We start from the raw sequence: 17,420 nt of genomic DNA, 5'->3' as shown, positions 1-17,420 counted from the left end.
TCATCCCCAAAATCCACCTGCAACCTTAACTATTTTACCAGCAAACCACATGTTGAGAATAGTAAAGAAGACCCAAAATTATGGCTGGTGAAGTAAAAGTAACTTTTCATCTACAATCAGAATTACGCATATTTAAATTTAGGTGGTAATTTCAGGGCCTGTTGTACACTTCAGCAAGGCATGTAACCCAAAATTGCTGTTTGAATGCTTGTTTATGTCATTTTTGCTACTCAAAGCTGACCATGTGTTCCAGTTCCTATCACTACCACGAGCAATCCCATCCACGGACACAGTCTGAATCAGTCTCATCTATGCTGGTATTAGAGGAATGTAAAGGCTAAGGCTAAGGCTAGGCTGTGGGCCATGCATGAAAAAGGTGGTCTAGGGCCAGAGAAGGTGAACTACTTTGAGGGAACTTACGCCTCCTTGTAGTAGACGATGAAACTGATGAGGTCTCTGTAGTCAGAGGGTCGGTAGCGCTGCCATGTTAGTTTGATCCTGGTACTGCTGGTGCTGTTCGACTTGAACTTCAGGATAGTGCTTTCACCTAGAGAAGACAGCAGGAGGTTGCGGCCAAATTTAAACAAAGGCATGTTAATACGATAAAGTGTGATAAATCGTCAGGAAGTATTTGTGGTGATGAGGTTGAAAACCAGCCACTTGGGACAGATAAGTACAAGTGATGGTACTCTTCCATACTTTAACTTCTCCAATAGCATTGTAAAATAACTCAGAATGACCTCAAAATCTGATGCCGTAGAGTGGCTTATCATATCACCTCACTCAGAGTACAATAAACCGAGCTGCTCCATGGAGCAACTGATTCAAAATCTGGATTTCACCTAATTTCATGCCTTTCATTAATTCCAACTATTGTGGGGCAAAGATCAAGATCCCTCCTCCCAATTTTATATTTACAATCAATGTGAATCTTTGACACCATGGAAACTTATTAACTCATTGGCTGCCAGCCATTTTCAGACAACTCAACTATTCACAGAATAATTATGTAAACAGGGCTGGGCTGCGGTGAAACGCGACTAGATTGCCGTGAGCTATGACAAAGCCGGGATTGGTGGTCAGTTTTCTTTTTTTTTTTTTTTTTTTTTTAGACGGCGCCTGAACGCAACATTAGCCTCCGCGGCTAGCGCAACTTGCCTAGGTCGCTCGTCTCCATGGTAACCATCGGAGTCACTGGAATTCGAAGAATCCTTTCTCACGTTTGCTCCCGTCTTCCTACTAGAATCCCAGTGACACACACTCTGTTCTAGTGTAAGCTGCCTAAACTTGCGACATTGCAACATTTTTCTCTCTCTCCTCTCTGCCTTCTCTCTATCGTTTTGATCCTTTCTGATGCAGATTCGAGCACAAACTTCGCCGGCCCCCTCCTAGCCCGCCCCATTGAAAAGTCTAATTAACGTCGCATGCCATTTTTGGCAGTTAACGTTTGGATTTGAATTGACGTCTATAGACGTCAATGGCAGCCAATGACTTAATTAACATTTGAATTATGTAATGGTGTCTTGGATTTGCCCGCCTTACTGAAAAAAAAAACAAAAAAACTTTTGTATATTTAATAAAATGAATATGTCATCAGGTTAAATATCATGAGTATTGTCTGAACAGCATACTGACATACATAATGACACAGGACTTCAGGAACTTTAACAGACAAACATGGGCCTAGAGAAGGTGAGACGACATGACACAACACTGATGTCACTAAGACTAATCCCTGCACATGTATTGTGATCTGATTCGCATTTGACCCTTACAGCTGGCCCTGTGACCGTTGTTTTGGAATTCGGTCTCGTCAAAACGTTCCTGGATGCCAGTCTTCTGCCACATCTTGCGGATCTCAGACATGCAGAGCTTTGGGTTGGCTCTAAAGAACAGCTTCCCCGTCTTGATGGTCAGATTGTGCTGCTTCCAGTCCCAAAGATACTGCAGCTGCTGGTTGTCAAACGCTGAGAAGGCATACATACTAGAGGAGAGAGACAGACAGGACAGACAAATTGATGAATACATAATTAAATTTATTGCTTTTTATTTCATGTTTTATATGTTTTGTGCATCTATTTATTATAATGATGTGTTGTGTTGTGTTGTATCATGCCATCCTGAGAGCCAGCGTTCATATCTGTGGGTCCTATGCTAACTGAATATGACTTGGCAGTAGAGTGCTATTCTCCCAGCAAAACTCCATGCTCTCCAGTCAGAGTGACTAGGGGGGATGGATTCAAATGACCTGGATCAAGTTAAGCAGTAACTGATTGTGTTAACGTTAGTCTTCAACATCACCACAAAATAAATTACAGAATCTGATTCTATTGTTCCTGTCTAAGATGAGTGGAAAAGAGAAGAAAGGAACAGAAAGGAGGGGGGATTCTTGTGGTTTTAGCTTGTTTGGTTGCATCTAGACAAGAATGTCTGGAATGTAGGCCTTGGGACAGTAACATTCCTCAGAATTCCAATCTCAGGGAGAAGGAGGAGAGAGAGGCAGTGAAGGGCTCTTTATGACCCTGAGAACCATCTTTGAAAACCTTTCCCTGAACCGGTGAAGGTTATTTATGCAATATCACATGAGAGGGAGCGCTGTTATATTGTACATCAGTATAACAGTATACTGATACTCAGTATAACAGCACATCCTCAAGTGTGATATTGCTTTTATAAAACAGTTCCACAAACAAGATCATTTATCAAGGTGTGGTAATAAGCAACAATATATTGAGATTTTTATTTTTTTTTTATATCCAAAAACTGCATCCCATCCCCATCCATCCATTTGCTTTCCTCTTAAAACTGTTGTTCTCCAGTCACACTGAGTTAGCTTACCTGAAAAAAAAATTGGCAGAAAAGGTGGCTATTTTTTGAGTGAACGTGCTCCCTCTACTGTAATAGGAAATGGTAGGGAAGTTGTTGCTTTATTTTATCCTCTATAAAAACATAACACAAACCATTTGCCAGTCTGTAACGTGACAGTCAAATGTGGCACATGACGAGCTGATGAATTGGGTCTTTGCCATTTCCTTCCATCCTGCTGCCTCATGTCTACATGTCTTTGTTTTGCGCTATTCCTCAGCAATTCTCGCTGCACCAGGCAACACACAAATGACAGGGAGGAATCTATGGGGCAAGTTCTGTCCTTCTCATGTTTGGAGTACAGAGCAGATGAGATACAAGTAAATATGTAGACATGTGCTGAATGCTTACAGAGTTGATAAACAACAACAAAAAACTTCTCTCAGAAAATATCACAAGTGCGTCTGGCTTACTGAAAGCTGACAGACTATACAGCTGCACACTATTCAGTAGACCTGAACAGAATACTATTCCGGAGAATCCGACACAGCTGAAGATGACCTGGTAGAGTAAAATAGAATAGAACTGAGGTCGGCTCGCACACACAAACTAACCTGATAGAAGTGTAGCCACTGTGAGTTTCTGGGACTGACAAACACTGATATTGTGCATGCATTTGCTTGAAAGTGTGAGTGTGTTAGTATGAGTGTGCGTGTGTTCCTACTCATCAAGAAGGTCCTCTCCATCAATGTATCTCAGGCTGCGGAGGAAGGCCAGGGAGCCCAGAGTGGGGGAGTGTCGAATCTGGACGAATCCTGTCACCCGCTGGATCAAACCTGTGAAACTCTCCAGCTCTGCCACCATGTTGTCTACATTTCACACGTGCACACACGCACACACACACACACACACACACACAGGACAGGTCAGCACTGTGTCAACAGCCCTGTAGTCCTATTATTATTCTGTCTTATTTTTTCTTCTCTCTCTCTATGATATATTAATGTACTTAGGCGTTTATTATTTACTTTTCTTGCGATTGTGTCTCTGTGTTTTTGCTAGACTTGTGGAATTGTGGATTTATGACTATACACCATGCTGCGTATAATTTATGTTTAGAGTTGAGATTTTCATTTATATGTTTTACGGGAAACCCCCCTGAATAAATCATAAAATAGAAAGCTACATGGCTCTGAGACCTCTTCTCTCACTCCTCTCCTATTATAGGAGAAGAGTGAGAGAAGAGGCCTCTCAGGCTATATCTTCCCTCGTTTTCCCTTCGCTTCATTTTCTTTCCTCCTCTTCCCCCTCCCCTCCTTCCTCTCTGGCCTCCTACTCCTACAGATACACATTTATGAATGTACAGTACAAGGACTGAACACTAGTATTTTACTACAGTCTTTTTCTTGTGCTGGGAAAACACCTGGAAATGATTCACAATATTGCTGCAATTCCAGACATGGGCTGGAAGCCCTGGTCTAAATCGATCACCACTGTCCTTTGAACATGTTGTCCTGTTTGGTAGCAAAACTTTTCAAAGGAATGCAGAGATGCTTTGGGCTCCAGTGCATTGGGAATTCAGAGGTATTGCAGAGAAGAGCAGCTCATGTAACTGCGTATGACTGTATGCCATAATTTTGGCTTGAACATTTAATAATGATACAATACTGGGTTACTGGCAATATTGAGAGATTTGATTTAATGAAGAATGTCTACAGTAGTTAGTATAGTCAAGATTTTGACAAAAGATGCAAAAGGCAATTACAAGTACAATTCCGATTAACATTTGGCAGATGCTTTTTATACAAAGTGATGTACATATGAGGTTTTTATATACCACAAGCAAAGATCTATTCAAGAGAGAGCAACAACATTAAGTGCAATAAAGCTCTGGTTCTGGTCCAAAGGACAGAGGAGCTACAAGGCAGTACAAGGGGGGAATGCATACTTAAAGTACATAGAGGAAGTAAAAAGGTTCAGAGGCAGAATTTCTGTTTTTATTTATTTTTTTTGATTACCCAATCTGTTAGGTGAGAAGATGTTCGCTAAAGAGCTGGGGTTTTAGCCTTTTCATAAAGATTGAGAGGAACTCTGCGAATCAAGTAGAGTTTGGTAGCTTGTTCCACCACCGAGGAACCACAGAACAGAAGAGTCTAGCTAGTGATTTAGGGCCTTGTTGTGCTGGCAAAAGCACAGAACTGTTTTATTTAAAGCTTGTGAATGCAACTTTTTAGAGTGGGTGGACATAAAAAAACAAAAAAACAAAAAAAACAACTGAACACTGAACAGCACAAACAGCACCCACCTGAGATTCAGTATCTCATCCAAGTTGCTTGCGCATGTGGCTCTGATACTGATGTACTGAGGAAGGGAACTGCAGCTAAGCTAATGTATGTAGAGTTTGTTTGCATGCATGGTAGTCATGCATGTGCACGTATACAAGACGTGTCTGGACCGAGATACCAAAACTTCCCTGCGGTGATCTATTGTTTGCTTTATCCCGAACCTATCTTAACAGATGAGATAACAGCCCCAGGAGTATCATATTTTTTTTTTAATTATGATTTATAAATGTATAAACATAATTAGGGAAAACACACACGCATACTTTGATTTTTGGTTCAGCTCTACACAAAACTTTGTCAAAACCCAGTGAGTATTTTACTGTCTGTGCTGAAATAATGTTTTTTTTTTTTTTTTTTTTTTTTTTTTTAAATACAGAAAATGTGGAGTTTACAGCTGACATTCCCAGAAAGGGACCACTGGGATTGTGCTTTAGGGTACTGCTGATGTCATCAGTCATAGCTCACTAAAACAGTATCAGGCCTTTTCAGGCCTTTTCTCCTGACCAGCTGGGAACTTCTAGGGAGAAATGAGAGAGAGAGTACAGCTTTGCCATGCAGAAGTATTGCAGTACTGTAGTACTCACGGCCTCTGCGGATGTTGATATGCAGGTTGCCTTTGATAACAGTGCAGCCTTTGAGAGACTGGGCAGCATCCACGGAGTCGATGACCTTCTCCTCACAAACCTTATCACATAGACCATCACAGGCTGTGCAGAACATACTGGAGAGACAGAGAGACAGGGAGACAGAGCAAGCGTGTGAGAGAGAGCAGATTTGCATAGTTCCTTTGGTTTAGGTACACTAAATGTAAAGATGGATAAAAACTTTGACTTAAAACTTATTTCAGTTCTTTCATCCATATTAAGGCTGTAATAGTATGTATACCAAAGGACTAAGAGGTTGTAGTAAGAGCTTTATTTATCAAACATGGCTAAAAGCCTGTTATGCTTTACATGGCAGAGAGAAATCAAAATTTTATTAGTCTTTTTTGCCCTTTCCCATCAATAATGGACATATAAAATCTTTTGATGAGAGTTTTTGTTGACATCATCTCATCTTTTTGCAAGGCTTACAACCAGCATGGCTCAAAGTTGTTACTGCTTGTAGGACAGTGCACAGGTGAGCACCAGCATCTTGCTCCACCCGAGTGTCTTTCAATATTCTCTATTACGTTATAATCTGAACCATGTCAGTTAACTGATAGGAGAAAAAACCTCAAATTTGCCAGTATTTCTCATATTTTAACAGCAATCTGGACATAGTTAGATAATGTTTAAGATTAAAAACGTTTAAGGGACACTTCATGAAATTTGATCCGATTTATTTTTTCAGTTTTGGCTGCGACATTTCATAATGGAAACTGAAAGCAGGGACTCAATTGAATCCACAGTCATGTGAGCAGGAATTCTGTGTAGCTTCCTCTAGTGGTTCCACATCAGCCTGGCACCCCAGGGTGGTCTGCAGCCTGCAGCTCACCTGTTAGGTACAGTGCGGGTGTATCCAGATGGGCAGTCGGGCATGCACTCGCCGCCGTGGATGACAAAGCTGTCAAAGTCAGGGAGGTGGACCTTGGAACAGAGCTCGCCACTGATGCAGCGCCATCCCTCAAACCTGTAGGTGCCAGCAGGGCAATCGGCCACGCAGCGCCCCTGGTGGTAGTAATGCAGGCACGCTGCACATGCGGTGTCACTACCAGGAACTGTGCAGCTGCCCAGACACTGAGGGTGGCAGCACTCACCGTCTGCTGTGCACGCTCTATGTGCACACTTCTCTGGGCATTCTGAAAAAGACAGAACAGTTTGTTTTGAGATTTCTCTTTTTTAATGGGCATCAAGAGGTAAAATTACTGCACCATACAATATATAAAAAATACACATCACACCTGCCTGTATGTTACTGTTCTTATGACTACAAGTCCACATGTAGCAGTCAACACTGTTTATCTTTTCCGCAGAATAAAGGGGCATTCCCTCATTTTCTCACAACTCAGAGAGAAGCAGACAAATACAACTCGGCAGTCTTGAGCCTGAATTAGCCCCTGGCATGATGCTGTTGGATACAGTCCTAAACAAATGATTTGCATTTACTGGGGGGTGAATGTGGACACACACAGACCCTCCCTGCCCCCCAGCCCCCTTACACACACACACACACACACACACACAATTAGAGCTTGTAAAAGACCAAAAACAAGCTTTCATGAGGAAGGCATGCAGGCTGCTTACATCCTAGAATGCTCTGCAGGAAGGCCTGCCACTACAACTGAAAATCCAGCAAACTACTTAAGTTGTTTGGATGTTTTTATTTGTCCAAAAGAACAAGCAGCAAACAAACCCATACTAAACATGATCTGAAAGGAGCTGCTGCCTGATGCTGAGCCTTTGGTGCGGTTGTGTTCGGTGTATTCATGACTAGCAATCACAAACACGACTCCATTCCGGGTTTTCCAATAAGCTCTGCTACAAAACTTTATCCAGTTGCTGTGCTGTCCTTCTAAATAAGAATCTATTGTAACATACGACAGGAAAAACTGATTCAGGAGCTCCAGAAAGGAAACACTGTTTGTAACACAGGACAGGCCTATGTGTGGGATGGAGCTCTGCCTTATAGTAGCCCTGCCCTCTACACCAGTGATTTTTTTTTTTAATCATGTAGCATGGCGGCCAAGAGTCTATAACCAAACACTCCAGCAGCTCATCTCACAAACTGACAAACCTTTAACCAGAGAACAGGGACTAAATGTTCACGAGCTGCTGCAGTGTTTGGTTGAAGACCACTGGCCTCCCTGTACCATGACTGAAAACCACTAATCTACACTACTGCTATTATGTTTGTCTACTGAGGGAAGAAATGTTTTTCTCCCACTCAGGGCTATCAGGAGGTTTCTGGCTCCAACTGTAAGAAATCTCTACCAGTCTGATAAACTGTCTGTAAAATGTGTTGTCTCTCAGAAGCCAATTATCACACAGCACACAAAAATTAGGAACACAAGCTACTGCAGTAGAAAACACCAATATTCATATGGTACATGTAAGGCATCTACAAACAATAATCTAGAAACAATGTAATGCACTTTAGAAACAGCTAATTGGCTCAAACTGACTAAATCCACAAACAGCAACATCCCCGTCCTCGACAACAGCTTTACTGTCAACCACAAAGCAGAATACAAATTAATGTGGAAACACTTTTAAACAAGTAGACCAATGCCTGAAAATATGAGTTTTCTGTAATGCCAATAAAGGGTCAAGTGTAGCAACAACATATCTGAACCGCAAACACCTGCATGAATAGAGACGATGGTTTGGATGATGCCACCCACTTGAGCTGGTGCTGAAAGTCGATTAGCCCGAGGCCACACTTTTTAACACAAACAAAACACAGAACTACAGGGGGTGGGGGAAGAGTTAGGGGTTGTTTACAGGAAGTCAAGTGACAAAACCCCACAACATGTTTCTACATGTTGTACAGCTTGTTCAGACACACTGAAGAAGCCGGACCAGAAGAGATTACTGGAAGTCCTCTGCTTAGTCTATATTCATGTTTAAGTTATCAATCCAAAGAGACGGGCATTATTCAGCTGCAGAATAAGTTTTAATTCCTTCATAACAACAATAATGATAATCGATACTGCTCTTACGGACGGGTTCAGGAACGCATCAGGTCAAATTGCATTTGAAATGTTTATGCTAATGTGTTGTGATTTATACCAATAAAACTGGAATGCACCAAAAAAGAGGGGGGAAAGTATTAGTTTGCAAAGAGCTGAGGTAGAGTCAAAGGCATCCCTTTGTTCCCTAGTAGGAGGGATTGGATGGGACACTATGACAAGTTGAAACACAGTTTCATAGAGAATGTGTGACTCAGTGAATACTGCTGGAAGAGCAGAGGAGAAAGCCTCAAAAGCCTACTTGGTATCCTCCAGGATGACTTCTGGGTCACAGCAAGGGGACTAAGACTGCATTCACATCATTTGGAAATATTATTGCATTATAACCCTATTATGGCATTTTCAAGAGCTATGATCACAAAATGACTCTTTATGAAAATTGTTCATATGATTAATTTACAACAGCTACTTCCTTGCTGGTGACATCAGTGTTCAATAAGTTGGACAAATCTGCTCTCTTTCCCATATGATATGAATGGAGCATCAGGTGGTAACCCTGAGACGATCTTCCAGCCTATCCCCTGCTTCCAGAGCAGCCAATCAGAGCCTTCACATTATATGGTGCCATCAGCCATTCAACAAACTGACCATGACATTCAGTCTGCTATCGGGCTGAAGCAGGAGGGAAACAGGGCTGCATTTCTCTGGCACAGAATGTTCTTTCTGTGCTCCTCCCCATCACGCCCTCTGACCTCTGGAACAGAGAGCGGAGGGGTGGGGTGGTGACGGTGGTGGTGGTGGGGTCTGTGTTGTGAAGTTGTAATTTTGCGATGTTAATGTGCAGCCTCAGGCCTGTAGAAAGCTGCAGAGTGGCAGGCCAGATTACAGAGTTCATCTCTGCCAGGGCAGTTGGCTTAAGGATGCGGCGGACTCTCAGAGAAAAGGCCAAAGCCACATCACACCGCCTGAGCGTAGAGGGCTGACGGTGGGATGGGGATCCAATACATTTACTGGACATCAGCTAAATAACGGATGCCAGCTTTTACTCAAACTGATCTCTTTACTACATTTTTACAGAGGGGTGGATTGAGTGCTGCAGTATGGGGAGCGTGCAAGAAGGAGAGGACGAGGGGGATGATGAAGAATAGGAGGGAGACATGGAGCTGGTGAAGGAAGAGAAAGTACAGGAAGAGGTGGAAAAGGAAAAGCAGGAGGTGGTGGAGAAAGAGGAGAGCTGACGGAGGGGATGAGGCAGAGGAAGAGGAAGAGAAGGATGAGGAAGAGAATGACGATTAAGAGAAATGAGGTAGAGAGGGAGTAAGTGAAAGTCATCAAATAGTAATGATTCAAGTCTTTTCCAAAGCAAACAACACACACACACACACACACACACAGACACACACACACACACACACACACACACACACACACAGAGTTGGCTGGGCTACCAGCAGGGGGAGCCAAACTGAAAACACAACCTGCTGCTGCTGTAGGGAATGCAGCTTCACCACACCAGAACAATAAATCACGTCACTTGATGAAGGCATTCATCTTAAAAAAAAAAAAAAAAAAAAAAAAAACAGTTACAGTTTCAGCAGTCACGTTTTAATGTGGCTATGAAAAATTTTACAGTTAAAACCATGGGCTGAGTTTGGAATGGTTTAATCTAGAATTTTCCTTTCATTCACCTGTTTTGAGGTAGGAAATGCTCGTTAGATTTTCACCTAACCTGCATGCCTAAGGAATCTGCATCTCATCTTTTGGGGTTGTTATTCACAATATTTTATAGTTATTATATTATCATTTCGTGTGTTTTATCAATATGAAAATAAAGGAAACGTTAAATTTGTAGAAACCCTGTAGAGGATGTTAATGTGCTATAAATAACAGAGTAGCTGAGAGCTAAAAAGTACACAGGCTGACTTATTAATAGTATATTATTAATCAATGAATTAGTCAGAAAAAAGATCAGAACAATGACATTGACTATAGTTAGCTGTAGCCCCAATAACTATGATTATAAATCCATTTCTGAGGGTGCAAGTTATTCCACTCCACAAGTAACCAACAATTATTATACTGTAAAAGAGAGGTTTTCAAAGTGGGCTCCGGGGACCCTGAAAGGTCCTCGAGGGTCTTCCAGGCCATCCTCAGCAAAATGAGAAATAGATTATTTTCGCTATGATTTTATTTACTAGATACAAAAAACAAAAAGAGAGTATTTTAACATTGCAGTTTGATCTTAACACTTTGAATATACTTGCCAGTGCTCAAATATGCTCATCTAAACAATTTAATACCAAACACAACCAAACTGTATTTTCATAATATGATCCATGAGGGTAAACTATGGCTTAGTGAAAGTCAACTTGGGGTTGCAGACTATAATTAAGTGTCCTCTACACATCTAATTGGGTGGTAAAATAGTTGGTGTTTGGTAAATCAGGTTGCTAAAGATAACCATCCTTCAGACTGTATGGTGAGTGTAGATGGTGAGCATGAAGTGTCCTGCCCGGCAATGGAGGCCAGAACTAGCGGAGGGGTTATGTGGTGGTGGAGCTGAATCCTAACTTGCCCTCATTACCCTGCATGTATTTATCTACTGCCACAACCTCCACTGTGGGAACTTACCTGAGACAGCAGATTCAGCCTGTCTGCCGCCTGCTACCAGCCTGTCTGCCTGCTAACCACCTTTCTGCCTGCCAGCATCACTCAGTCACACTTTAGTCTCTACAGTCCTAAACTCACAGCACAGCCTCCAACACGTCACCCAATTTGATCTCGTCTTGCCTTTTAACTCTTTGAAACTCAGGAGTACACGAGCAGGCTTTTATTTTGATTTTGTTTTATTTAACCCTGCAGGCAAAATTCAATTAATTTCTTTTCAAACATACGTAAACAAAATAGCTGGTTTGAACCATTTCTTTTTTGAAAAGCACAGACTCTTGTCTAAAATAAAATAAAAGGAATGATAAAAGAAAAGTTAAAGAAAAATAAGAAACTACATAGAAAAATGGAAAAAAGTTAAATCTAAAAATAAAAAAAAAGATAAAAGATGTCCACAGAAGATTAAAAAAAAACTATATTTTTGAAAAGAATAAAAAATTACATTTTATTCACATTTCAAAGGGTTAAGAAAACTGTTTTGAATATAAAATGTAGTCATCATTACTGCCTTACTACATCATATTCATACATACATTAAGTTGTTTCTTTTTATCTTTTTTTATAATCTGTTAATCTGTATATGTCTTGTCTATGCTCACTCTACGCAGCAGCTCTGACTGTTCAGGTTGAGGCCGACAGCAGGACAAAGGACTGATAAGTTACCCACTGACTATCTGACTGACAGCTGGAGCACCAACAGTGATGCAGTAATATGTGGGACATGAAGCATATACAGTTGTGTTCAAAATAATAGCAGTTCAACATTACTAACCACATCAATTACTGTTTTTGGTAGAAATTATATTCCTACATGGCAAATAATTTACTAGTAGGTGCAGTAGAGTAATACAAAACCAACAGATCCAACAGTCATGACTTGCATGCTGCTGATTCTGTGTAACTGAATCATTAATTGAAAGGGGCGTGTTCAAAATAATAGCAGTGTGGAGTTCAATTAGAGAGGTCATTCATTCTGTGAAAAAACAGGTGTCAAACAGGTGGCCCTTATTCAAGGACAAAGGCAGCAAATGTTGTACATGCTGGTTAAGGTGCATTTCTCTGAAAATCTGAGTAGAATGGGTCGTTCCAGATATTGTTCAGAAGAACAGCGTACTTTGATTAAAAAGTTGATTGGAGAGGGAAAAACATATAAAGAAGTGCAGAAAAAGACAGGCTGCTCAGCTAAAATGATCTCAGATGCTTTAAAATGGCAACCAAAACCAGAAAGACGTGGAAGAAAACGGAAAACTACCATTCGAATAGATTGAAGAATAGCCCAAATGGCAAAGACTCAGCCAATGATCAGCTCCAGGGAGAACAAAGAAGGTCTAAAGTTACCTGTGAGTACTCTAACAATTAGAAGAGGCCTATGTGAAGCCAAGCTATGGACAAGAAGCCCCCGCAAAGTCTCACTGTTGCAAAAACGATGTGCTGAAGAGGTTACAATTTGCCAAAGAACACATTGACTGGCCTCAAGGGAAATGGCGTGACATTTTGTGGACTGATGAAAGCAAGATTGTTCTTTTTGGGGCTAGGGGCTGCAGACAGTTTGTCAGACGACCCCAGACACTGAATTCAAGCCACAGTACACTGTGAAGACAGTGAAGCATGGTGGCACCAGCATCATGATATGGGGATGTTTCTCATACTATGGTGTCGGGCCTATTTATTGCATACCAGGGATCATGGATCAGTTTGAATTCATCAAAATACTTGAAGAGGTGTTGCCTTATGCTGAAGAGGAAATGCCCTTGAAATGGGTGTTTCAACAAGACAACTACCCCAAACACACCAATAAGCAAGCAGCATCTTGGTTCCAGACCAACAAGATTAACGTTGTGGACTGACCAGCCCAATCCCCGGACCTTAATCCAATACAAAACTTGTGCGGTGACATCAAAAATGCTGTTTCTGAGGCAAAACCAAGAAATTGTAGAATGTAGTCCAATCGTCCTGAGCTGGAATACCTGTTCACAGGTGCCAAAAGCTGGCTGACTCCATGCAACACAGATGTGAAGCATTTCTCAGAAACCATGGTTATACGACTAAATATTAGTTCAGTGATTCACAGGAAAGCTAAATCTTCAAGCATTTTTCAGTTTATACAGTAAATGTTTGAGTTTGTAAAAAAAAAAGCAAGCACTGCTATTTTTTTGAACAGCCTAATATTCCTTTTTCTTCACTTTCTGTAGAGTAATAACATATTTGATAAATTTTTCTTCATGTTTTGATTTGGAATAGAATGTGCAGTGTTCCCAATGCATTTGTGTGTATGGAAATAAAAGCTATTATAAGGATTATGGACTTTACTCACTTTTTTAAACACACTGCTATTATTTTGAACACAACTGTATGTGACTGGCTGCAGCTGAACTTTTTACAGAAGAGGCAACTGGAGTTTAGTTGTACAAAGTGAAGGATTTATGGAGTTGCTGGTGTTCGCATGGCAAAGCTGTTTAGTGTTCCCTGTTCTGTAATTCCTCAGCACTCTTAGCTGCGGGACAAAGTTCGTTGCTGTGGGTCAGCCAGCTGATACAGGGCTTCCAGGGAGACAGAAATGCCAGCCCAGCAGGATGACAGGCTGGGAAATTCACACCACTCACCAGTCAAAGGGTGGGAAACATTTCTCGTTGTTGTAGAGACTACTGTAGCAGCCACCTCTACAGGTAACCAACCATCTTTTAGGGCCCACTCACATTGGCAAGTTTGAGCCCGTATCGTGCTAAAGCCAAAATCCCCCCCTCCCCAGTTCACGGCTGGCCTGCACTCACATTACCTAAAGCCCAAACGCGCCCAAGCACGATTGCCCCCGGTGTGCACGTCATCACGTTGAAATACGACACAGGCATGGCCCGATGTCATTATAAATCAATGTAGTTCAAATACATTCATCATGTCTTCCTTTTAACTAAAAAACGTTTTTGTTCCTTTTAATCAGACATGGGATGTTTATTTACCTTGACAGTTTTGGAGGTAACTTCCTCCTTCTTCAGAAAGGTCCAACTGACAGCCGGAGCGGCACCTGTCAGATCCGGGTGACCGGGTGGCCGTGCACCGTGCGGTGCCGCGGCCAGTGCCAGCCGGTGCCGACGCGGTGCCGGCCAGCACCAGGTCTGCCGGATCTCCGCACACAGACTGCTGTACTTTCATTATAAACCGACTTTTGTTAATACGCGGTTGCAGCAGCACAACTGACAATGACACAGACAACATGATTGATTACTGATTGCGCAACGCGGCCATTCGCCAGTAATCGCGCTGCGCACATTAAACAGTTTTGCAGAGGCAGGAGGAAAGTTGCATGATTTACGTCCGCGCACTGCGTGCGTGACCGTGCATGTGCTCGTGTATGCGCCCGTACCGCGCTGAAGCACACCCCTTCCAACTGTGCCAGAGCGGGGGAAGTGTACTGTATTCAAGCACGATACGGAGCGATCACACTGGTCAAAGAATCCGGATTTTAGGGGCAATCGTGCTTGGGCGCGGATCAAACTTGCCAGTGTGAGTGGCCTCTTACAGTCTTTCTCAACTATAAACATCTAGCTGGCTGGTGGATTTTGTCCACTGTAGCCAGAGGATTGGACAAACATCTTTGTTTTTCTCTCCTTTCCTGGCAGGCCAGCCAGGTAGCGTCCTTCTGCTCCATTCTTGTCTTTAGCCTCAACTCTTGGGTAACATGAACAGGATTGCCCACAAAGACACAAGGCTGGAATGACGCCCCAGGCTTCAGAGGCACAGCCTGTACTACTGATGAGCACAGCACAACAACAGTAGGGAAAGGCAGACGTCTAGACTGATGACAACAGAGTGGCTTCAGCAGCAGAGATAGAGATCTGTATTGGCTCTCATTTCAACACCTTACAAATCCAGCCACCGGAAATTCATCAGTCAATATTTCATAAACAAAGGGAATTCAATCCTTAAATGCTTCACTATTTTGTAAGCAAAGAGGACTCCTAAATTTAAAAATATCTCATAATGTGCTTTACATCCACACAGTCAACATTTTATCTGTCAGAAACTATTTAAAATCGCATTTTGGAATTTCTGCATTTTATACTCCCCATTTGTAACTCACTGCTACACTAGACGGTCAGTGTCCAAACATACAAAAAAAAAAAAAAAACAATCTGCTGTGGGCACTGGGTGGTTAACCACCAGAGGGAATGTACATTGTTAGGCATCACTTCATACAGAATTACATGTGTTTGTCAATACAGTTAGTGGAAAGGTCTAGTCATCCTTAAGCATTCTCTCACAGGGCTAAATTCTAGAGAGTTAAATATTGGTGAAACAAACAATCTCTTCTTGTTGACTTGGACCCCCAACAAGGCCATCTGATGCTTGCCATTCCCCACTCTGGGTACCCCTAAACTACTTCACATGATTCATAATGAAAACAAGCATGATATTTCAAACCCAGATCCCCCACTGGAGAAGTGTTTATGCATTCCAGGTGTGAAATGCATCAACCAAGTCACAGAGAAGAGAGCAATGATGACGGAGATGCTCTCCTCTATCAGCCACAGACCGTCTAACATACAGCCCTAGTTGGAGCATGACAACCCACACATCACAGCAAAACAGCAGAGAGAGGTGTTTCTTTCCCAAAAGTCCACCTCAGCGACTAAGGCAGAATGAAGGTCATGGGGTTACCAAATTGCCAGGTGTCATCTTCTAGGCCAGTCAATTCTCAACTTGGGGTTGGGACCCCACAGGCCTAATTTTTTGGGAAGTCGCAAGATGATTAACACACAGGGGAAAGGAAAAAAAAATATGCCAACTTGTCTTGATTATTTTTTCATATTTTACTAATTTTTCCTGTGAAATGCTGCATGGCCTTGATAATTAAGCAAATTAAACAAATGAAACAACCTGAAAAGGTGGTCATTATTTAGGTGGACGATTCATCACTCTGCATACGGTATGCAGCCTGTGGCAGGCCATGTTTTTTTCTACATTGTTTTTAGGGCTTTAGAATTTTTGTCTTTAAATGTATGTGATGGGAAGGTGGGGAAACTGAGGATTCACTGAATTGAAATTTAATGAAAGATTTTCTCCTCAACCCATCTTAAGAGACCAGGGAATCGGAATACTTTGTTTAGGAAGTTAGTTGGGAGACTGCGTTAATAAAATACTGGAACTGGTATGTTTTTTCCATTAACTGTGCAACCCTAGTGACCAAGACTGCCAAAAACAGGCCCCCAGACTCCCTTGACTTCCTGTATGACTTGTTCTGTCATTACCAAGCCCACTATGGCAGAGCTGCAACACTGTGGCTAAAATGATCATGACCCTTAATCAAATTATTTGTTAATATCTTCAAAATAGACACATGGAAAATTGATGTATCTGGGCTGATACATGGAAATTTCTAGGAAATGAACAATTCAGTGGGTAATTCTACACAACAACAATACATGCTGTGTCTGTTATGATTGAAAGAATATTGATCAGAACGGTTTCATTAGATTCTATTCAACCAAACGAATGCCAGTTGTGTGTTTTCTGTTTGTTAACATTATTTGTAACATAAAGCATTATAAAAAAACAAACATTAAAACATTAGAAACACTACAGTCTGCATCTAAAATACATTATTATTTTCTTCATACTATGCAAAACTGCCATTTACTCAGACAATGAAGCAGGTAAAGCTGATTCTTTATAAAACTATCAACAGTCAGACAGTAGTTGAGGATCAGTAACTTCCAATGCTGTGAAAATCAAATCAAAAGCAATTCTGAGGCCAGAGCAGGCCAACCAGAGTGCAGTAGCACAGAGAGGAAAAACACAAGCACAACAACCCCAACTCAGCCTGACCTCCTCCTTCCCTCCCTTCCTCTCTCTCATTCATAAAATCACATCAGTACGGCTTCAGCTCCTCAGGGAGGACCGGGGGGTGAGGGGGGGTTTCCTGCCTGGGAGTTACATGTCCAAACTTGCTGCCATCTTTCTTTCATCACTCATCTCATTAGCCTGCTGCTCCATCA

The 17,420-nt window shown here is 41.8% G+C and overlaps 1 protein-coding gene across 2 annotated transcripts in view; it reads right to left on the bottom strand.

Annotated features, from left to right (window-relative positions):
* LOC115357040 (insulin-like growth factor 1 receptor) overlaps window positions 1-17,420 on the bottom strand; it is a 79,810-nt gene that overhangs the window by 22,459 nt on the left and 39,931 nt on the right. For both annotated transcript variants that reach the window (XM_030048377.1, XM_030048378.1), the window contains exons 3-7: window positions 6,627-6,930; window positions 5,735-5,871; window positions 3,530-3,674; window positions 1,776-1,984; window positions 421-547 (exon numbers count right to left, since the gene is read on the bottom strand). In XM_030048377.1, coding sequence (XP_029904237.1) covers window positions 421-547; window positions 1,776-1,984; window positions 3,530-3,674; window positions 5,735-5,871; window positions 6,627-6,930 — 922 coding nt within the window. The remainder of the gene's footprint in view (window positions 1-420; window positions 548-1,775; window positions 1,985-3,529; window positions 3,675-5,734; window positions 5,872-6,626; window positions 6,931-17,420) is intronic.

Source organism: Myripristis murdjan, chromosome 3 (assembly GCF_902150065.1).
Source record: "Myripristis murdjan chromosome 3, fMyrMur1.1, whole genome shotgun sequence".
NCBI lineage: Eukaryota > Metazoa > Chordata > Actinopteri > Holocentriformes > Holocentridae > Myripristis > Myripristis murdjan.
This window is presented reverse-complemented; position numbering and strand designations above follow the sequence as displayed.